General features: G+C 47.3%; 1 protein-coding gene across 2 annotated transcripts; it reads right to left on the bottom strand.

The window, feature by feature from the left end:
- Nucleotides 1-315: 315 nt before the first annotated feature.
- On the bottom strand, nt 316-7,170 carry LOC127594010 (ATP-binding cassette sub-family D member 2-like). Of its 2 annotated transcripts, XM_052055840.1 has the most exons (10): nt 6,055-7,168; nt 5,746-5,926; nt 5,476-5,597; nt 4,515-4,677; nt 4,324-4,418; nt 4,108-4,253; nt 3,771-3,916; nt 3,103-3,187; nt 2,742-2,867; nt 316-2,667 (listed from the first exon to the last, which is right to left on the bottom strand). In XM_052055840.1, exons 1-10 carry the CDS (start codon nt 6,979-6,981, stop codon nt 2,463-2,465), a joined length of 2,196 nt encoding a protein of 731 aa, XP_051911800.1. In that variant the 5' UTR covers nt 6,982-7,168; the 3' UTR covers nt 316-2,462. The 2 variants fall into 2 exon arrangements, with proteins under 2 accessions (XP_051911800.1, XP_051911799.1); XM_052055839.1 differs by having other exon boundaries at nt 4,324-4,677; nt 6,055-7,170.
- Between the last annotated feature and the right edge of the window lie 47 nt (nt 7,171-7,217).

Raw genomic sequence — 7,217 nt, 5'->3', positions numbered from 1 at the left:
ACCTGTAGACCACGGATGTATTTTTGACTAAATTATTGCACAACCTTTTTTTATAACTACTACTACTAACAATAATAATAATAAAGCAAGGAATGTGATTTCCAAAATTTAAAATAAGCAGGAAAGTATTGCCGAGAATGAACCTTATTTTGTAATGGCATGCTACAACTATGTTGACAAATTAGAGTACTGTACTCGTACAACACACACACCTGTCGGGGGACACCAAAGCCTGATCTGAACAAATCATGGAATAAAAACACATTCACCTCTGCTACCGCCAAGATAAACTTGCAATATAGTGGACGACATGAGTTATTTTCACCACATGGTTTTATTTACAAGAAAATACATCTTTGCTCTAGTTTAAGGTGAAAATACGTAAACTCCATCACATGCACGAGAGTGGGATTAGGAGGTAAACTGGATGGACGATCCGAATTCATGAATCCATTCAATTATCACTACATGCACGGTAAACACACACCAAAATCTAGATTAATTAGGAATTTGAAAAGAACACATTCAATCTTCAATGGGACGACGCTATCTGGATTGTTATGCCCTGACTTGTTTTCTGCAAGGATAAAGAACAACGAGGTTCCATGCAAAAAAAAAAAAAAAAAGTAATCTCACTACAATTAGTAGCAGTGTGAATTTTCCAGCACTAACTACTAATTAGATGAACTACTAATTGGATTAGCAGCGTTGAAACACTCTTATGCGGAAATGTCGGCAGACTCTGACAAGCTTTTTGAAATGAATGGAGCCGCTGATTACCAACAAAAAAAAAAATGGAACCCCTCAATACAGTTGCATCATGGCATTAGAAGCTCACAGTGGCATGAAAACGGCAATAAAAATCACATTGTGTGGGAAATGAAACTCGCAGGCAATATCCTGAGCACGGCAGCATTTGCGGTTGTTGTAAAATTCACAGGTTTTAAAACTAAACTGAACTCAGGATGCCACTGATTGTCCGTCATAACCAGCAATATGGCATTATTATGAGACGTTATTTTGATCCGTTTTTTTTTTTTTACACTGCTCTAAATAACAGTTTTTGTGCCTGGCATGTAGCAGCACCAGAAGCCTTCTGGGAAATCCAGCTTCCTGGAACAAAAGTCAAATTTACTGTGGGGTCAGTTTGAGCTGAGATAGCGCGGGAGGGGGGGTGGGGGGGGCCAACTTCTTGTGCTCAAGGGTGATAGCTGGTTATGTATACGCAGCTGGGCTATGAAGTTTTACTTTGGTGCCACGGTAGGAATTTATCCCCCCACTTTTCATTACTTTTAAGGTTCCAGCTTCCAACAGAGAAAGGAGATTACGACTCTACAATTGATGGCGGCAGGACACGTTTTGCAAACTAGACCTCGAGACTTAGCCGCTCGCTCAGCAGAGAAAGGGCCTCTTTCGCGCATTGTGTTTGTTCGGTAAACCAAAAATCCCCCCTCCTCCGTTCAGGGTTCAGACCTGCGTCATTAATCGCTCCAATAATAGAGTTGAGCTTTTTTTTTTTTTTTTTTGTGAGTGTAAGATAGAGGAGAAAGGAAGAAAAATGCACCCACAAAAAAAAAAAAAGGCAGGAAGGTGATTAAAATAAGAAATGGTAAACATTAGCGCTGTGAAATTTTGCAAAGAGGACAGCGTGATAACGACTGTTTAAATCAAATTGGTAGACTGTACTTTAAAATAAAAACTAAAAAAAAAACAAACAAGTAAAGTGCTATGTTAAAACAAAATATCAATTGAGAAAAGCGTTACCTTCACTCTTAGCTGTGCTCTTTTCTGTCGCTTAAAGCAGTGGTTCTCAAAGTGGCATTGGGACAACCCCAGGAGTCGGCAAGCCGTAGCTGGGGGGGTATGCAAAACCGCAATTAAATTAGTATCATATCATTTAAAAAGAAGTACAAATAAATCAAACCGAGTAAGAAGCCAATTGCGCCTCTTTCCTACCTTAGCTTTGTGTCAGTCACATATCTGACATCCCTGCGCAAATAAAAATTCTCATTTTAAAACAATACACAAGATGCATCCTTCTTGCATCGTGTATTTTTTTTCTGACAATAAAAAACGATTCCACGCATAGTCGCGGTTCGACAATCGCAAGTTTGCCTTTACAGAAGCTTGTTCTGTTATTCGATGCAAAATTCATTGTTTTTTGTGGTCAGGCCATAGCCATGTCTAATATAAAATATTGCTCTGGTGCCATCTTGTGGCAATGAGGGGCCTGATGATAAAGAGAGGGGACCGCTAAAAAAAAAACAAACATTATCTCATCCCGCCTTTTGAATTTTTATATCATTTGGGGGTGGTCATGTTTAATTGGCGTTAGTATTATTAAAGTGTCTCCATTGAACAACCCCCGCCTGGCTTTTTGATCAAAAACGACTTTTGTTCATATAAAAAAAAAAATTTAAAACGGAGGCGATGGTTAAAACCAAACTCCCGTCCCGTTCCTGTCACTCATGGACGGTTCTGAGCACCGAGTCGTCGCCCAGGATCTTGCAGAGCTCGTTGAGGCGCTGTTGCATCTCGGGGATGCCGGCCAGCTGGCTCTCCAGCCGCTGCTTCTCCTCGGTGAGCGAGAGGCGAGTGGCCGTGTCCAGCTGCTCGAAGCGCCATCCACCCTCGCCGTCGAACTGCAGCAAGTGCGTGTGGTACTTCCTGCCGGGAGACAGACTTGTGACCGAACTGAAAAAAAATGAGGATTTTTTTCCAGGAGTAAAGACCCCCTTTACCACAGCGAGGGTCTGTGCGTGATGGACAGCAGGGAGATGCCGGCGTCTTTAGCAGCCTGGAAAATTTTACCCTCCACGTCGATGCTCACGGCGCTGGTGCACTCATCCAGCAGGGCGTATTTCGGCCTGACGCAAGAAACAAGCAGGAGAGCCACGCTTGAGTCGCTAAATTGTCCGACGCCGTATGAGGTTGATTTGAACAAGTTTCGAAAAACTGAACTAAGTTCAAGGACTTTAAATGTCAAATAATACACCATGAAACAGCAACTTTGCCCAATTAATCATCATTTCAATATTTTTTTTTTAAATCGTGTTGCAGCCAGTGCGTATTTATTGTCAAAGGGATTACCGGTGTCCTTACTTGTGGTAAAACATGCGAGCCATGCCCATCCTTTGCTTCTCGCCTCCGGACAGCACGTCCTTCCAATCCAGCTCGGCATCCCAGCCTGAAGGCGGAAAAAACGAAGATGACAAAAAAAAAAAAAAAGCCATTTTCTTTTGCGAATATTCCCATTTGAAAAAGTGCCGCTTTGGTTCTTCATATTGCAGAATTGAGCCCAGGATTTTTGGTCACGCTGCGGCCCGTTCTGGCGTCAAACCCTCCAGCTGCAACTAAGCCGTGCACTCTTCCGAAATAATCGGAAATGATTATTAATCACGGCGGCCCGGTAGTCCAGTGGTTAGCACGTCGGCTTCACAGTGCAGAGGTACCGGGTTCGATTCCAGCTACGGCCTCCCTGTGTGGAGTTTGCATGATCTCCCCGGGCCTGCGTGGGTTTTCTCCGGGTGCTCCGGTTTCCTCCCACATTCCAAAAACATGCGTGACAGGCTGATTGAACACTCTAAATTGTCCCTAGGTGTGAGTTTGAGTGCGAGTGGTTGTTCGTTTCTGTGTGCCCTGCGATTGGCTGGCAACCGATTCAGGGTGTCCCCCGCCTACTGCCCGAAGACGGCTGGGATCGGCTCCAGCACCCCCCCGCGACCCTAGTGAGGATCAAGTGGTACGGAAGATGAATGATTATCAATCACCTCCTTCCCGAGTGACGATGTGGTTGAGGTTGACGATGTCCAAGATGGCCTCCAGGTCCTTATCGCCGAGGCCTGTGGCAGCCATGCCCTCGGCCGAATCGGGATAGATCACCTGGTCCCGCAGGGAGCCCATCGACATGTAAGGCCTGGAGGCACGAAAAGGAACAAAGGTGACTTGTATTTTGGGGTGGATTGGGGGGGTCGATTCATCTGCCGAATACCTTCACGCGCAAAGTAGATCAATATTTATTTGAGAGCTCCTGACAGGTTCTCCGCGAGGGTGGTCGCAACAGAGGAGGTTGTGTGATTGTGTGTGTGTGTGTGTGTGTGTGTGTACCTCTGTGGGATGTAGAACATATGCTGAGGGGAGGGTTTGTGGAGGCGCCCGCCATATACGGGCCACAAACCGCTGAGGATACGGAAGAGGGAGCTTTTGCCGCAGCCGTTGGGGCCCGTGATCAATAGATGCATGCCCTCTTCCACCTGAAAGGCAAAATATTGATCTATGGTCTGCACGTTCATGTAAAAGTTTTATTTGACTTTCCAATCTCACCTTAACATTGAGGCTGGAGACGACGACGTCCCCGTTGGGTGTTATAATCGGGACGTTTTCACACACAATACCGTTGTCCACGTCAATCACTTCACCTGACATGAGAAAAAAGGTCAAGAATATCGGGGGTGAAATATCCCCCCCCCCCCCCCCCCCCCCCCCCCCAGAGAGATTTGCGATGCAAGCCGTACCCTTAATTTCCAGCGGGCCATCAATGTGCATGTCCGGCTTGCTTTTCTTCTCGCCTCCGATGGCGGCGGTGAGCGACGAGCGCTTGTAAATGCCCCTTTGGACATCCTCGAACACCGCAAACATGTTGTGGACACGCGCCGTGTAGCCTGCCAGTTCTGTGACCTGTCTCACACAGAGGGGGGGGGGGGGGGTTGAATGGCCTTTTTCGAGTAAATATTAGTGTGACCCACAGCTCACATGGTTCAAATTTACAGATTTGGTGATGTCGGTTCAGTATTCCCCCCCCCCCAAAAATCTTTATTAGCACAATAAATAGTACTACAAACTATACTGTATTCTACTCAAATTGGCTCGGTTGTATTTTCAGACCGAAATAAAACAATGCTTTTGTAATAAATAAATTTTTTTTAACCGGTTACTTCTGTTGGACGCTTCCACTAAGACATGATTTCCTCTATTAGTGCCGTCTCAGCTGCACGCGGCAAGACGTCACAACAAGCCCTTTGTTGACTCAGCTTGATTCGCTTTGAAACAAACCGCCGCAAGATGCGCAACTTCGCCGAGGCCACGTGACGGCCGGATGACGTCACGATTATGAAACGTGATGTTTATCCGCCGCGTATCGGGACTTTACGCATTATTATTTCATTGAATGAAGTTGTTCCCTTCAGCTAAAATGACTACAAATTGTCCAGACATGCCGTCTGACCACTCAACTCAACACAACACCTTTTTACATAACAGATACGCGTTTTGTGGGCGTGAGTGCGCCTAAAGAATGTCATCTTGGAAATACGAGCAAGAACTTGCCGCGCTCGCGCCATATAATCAGAGCCGATGAGAAATGGCGACGGGAGGGCGTTTGAAACTGCAATTCAGCCCGCCATTGCAACTTTTTTACTGTGTGAAGTGTAATACTTGGACTGGAAAAAAAAATAATTCTACGCGAATAAGGCCGACCTCTTTGTAGGAGGACATGATCCTCTCAATGGCGTCGGCTCCAGAGGCCAAAAGGTTGCGGGCGGTGGTGAACGCCTCCGTCCTCTCGCTCACTCTCCGATGTGGGTGCCCATCGGCTGTTTCTGGAAAAGTTTACGAGGATCTTGTAGTGAATGCTTAATCAATCAACTGCAAGTACGTGTGAAGAGCACCTTGAAATTTTTTTTTTATAATAATCGCTAATAAAATCGCAATCACAATAGAGGACAAATATATGGAAATTTTCAATACCGCTGTCGGCGAAGCCGGTGGCGGTGATGATGGGCACGGCCACCATGACGAGGCCGCAGCTGCTCCACACGTACTTCATGAGGAACTGCTCGATCATGATGTACCACAGGCGCTTGGAGAGGATCAGGTTCATCTGCTCGGCCAGCGCGCCGTAGCACTTCTGGAGCTGGCGCATCTCCACCTGTCGCCCGCACCAAAGCAAAACCTTTCATTTGTGTTTCCCAAACAATATTGAGCACGCCAAAAAGGAGTTTTTGACACCTGTGTCCTAAAGTCCCTCTAAAGGTAGAACTGTATTTTTGGACCTGCCTTGTGTCCCCTGTAGAAGGCGATTTCCTCCGCGTTGGCGATGATTCTGGAGTGCATGTAGCGCAGGTATCCCTTCCTGTGTGCCTCCTCGGCCACCAGCTTCCCGAATTTAGGAGAGCATGCCCGGAGGACCTTGGCGGTGACGAAGACCACCAAGCCGGCCAGCAGCGTGGGCCCGCTGGCGTTGGCGTCCCTGGACCGAGCTGTCCGGATCAGCGTGTAGGAGGTGAGCACTACGTCCAAGATAGGCTTGGTGAGGTTGGAGTACAGATGGGCCACCGACTGAGAGAACATCAGCACGTCCTCTGTGAGGGACTGGTCCGGGTTGGCCAGCCTCCCGTCCATGTTGCTGACTCTGTAGTAGGTCTGGTCTGTGAAGTAGGTCTGGTAAGCATAGTTCACCAGGCGGGTGCGGAAGGCCAGGGCCAGCTTGCATTCCAAGAAGCGGATGGCGCTGTTGACAAAAGTGGCAGGGATGGCGATGAGGAGCCATTTGATGAGCTGGATGATGAAGCTCCTCGGTTGCTTCTCCACAATGGTCTTCACTATCTTGCCGTCCAAGCTGGCCACATATATGGACAGGAAGGTCCTGGAGACCAGGGCCACAGAGTGCAAGGAGAGCAAAGCGAGCTCCTTGGACAGCAGCTTGGGGAAAAGGATTTTTGCAAGTTCCAGGATCTGCTTGAAGAATTCGGCGTTGACCCCAGGGGACGCCTTTGATGGATTCACTGCGTCATCGCGGGATTTGAACAAACACGTAGATCCGTTTTCAGCCCGTCTGTCGGCTTTTTTTTTCAACAGCTGCCTGCAGATAACCGGGTAGAGGGTTTTGACGCCGTAGGCAGCAGCCGCGATAAACACAGCTCGCTTGGCTACAGCCGTGCGGTCCCATTTCACTTTGGACGCCGCATTAAGGATGTTGGACATTTTTAGGACGTTAGTCTTCTTTTATGGCGGTCCCCCAAACGCCCATCACCCTAAATCCACTCACAGAGTCGACGTGAGAAGGTAGACGGAACTCGGACAGCCACAGCGACGCAAAAAGTTCATTAAAAAACGGTCCAAAGACGTACCGCTACATCCTGCTCTGAAGCTTAACCCGGCATGTAGACGAAATGTTACACTTCCGGGTTTACCTTTCAAAATAAAGCAGCTGCTACCAA

Source organism: Hippocampus zosterae, chromosome 21 (genome assembly GCF_025434085.1).
Source record: "Hippocampus zosterae strain Florida chromosome 21, ASM2543408v3, whole genome shotgun sequence".
Taxonomy (NCBI): Eukaryota; Metazoa; Chordata; class Actinopteri; order Syngnathiformes; family Syngnathidae; genus Hippocampus; species Hippocampus zosterae.
This window is presented reverse-complemented; position numbering and strand designations above follow the sequence as displayed.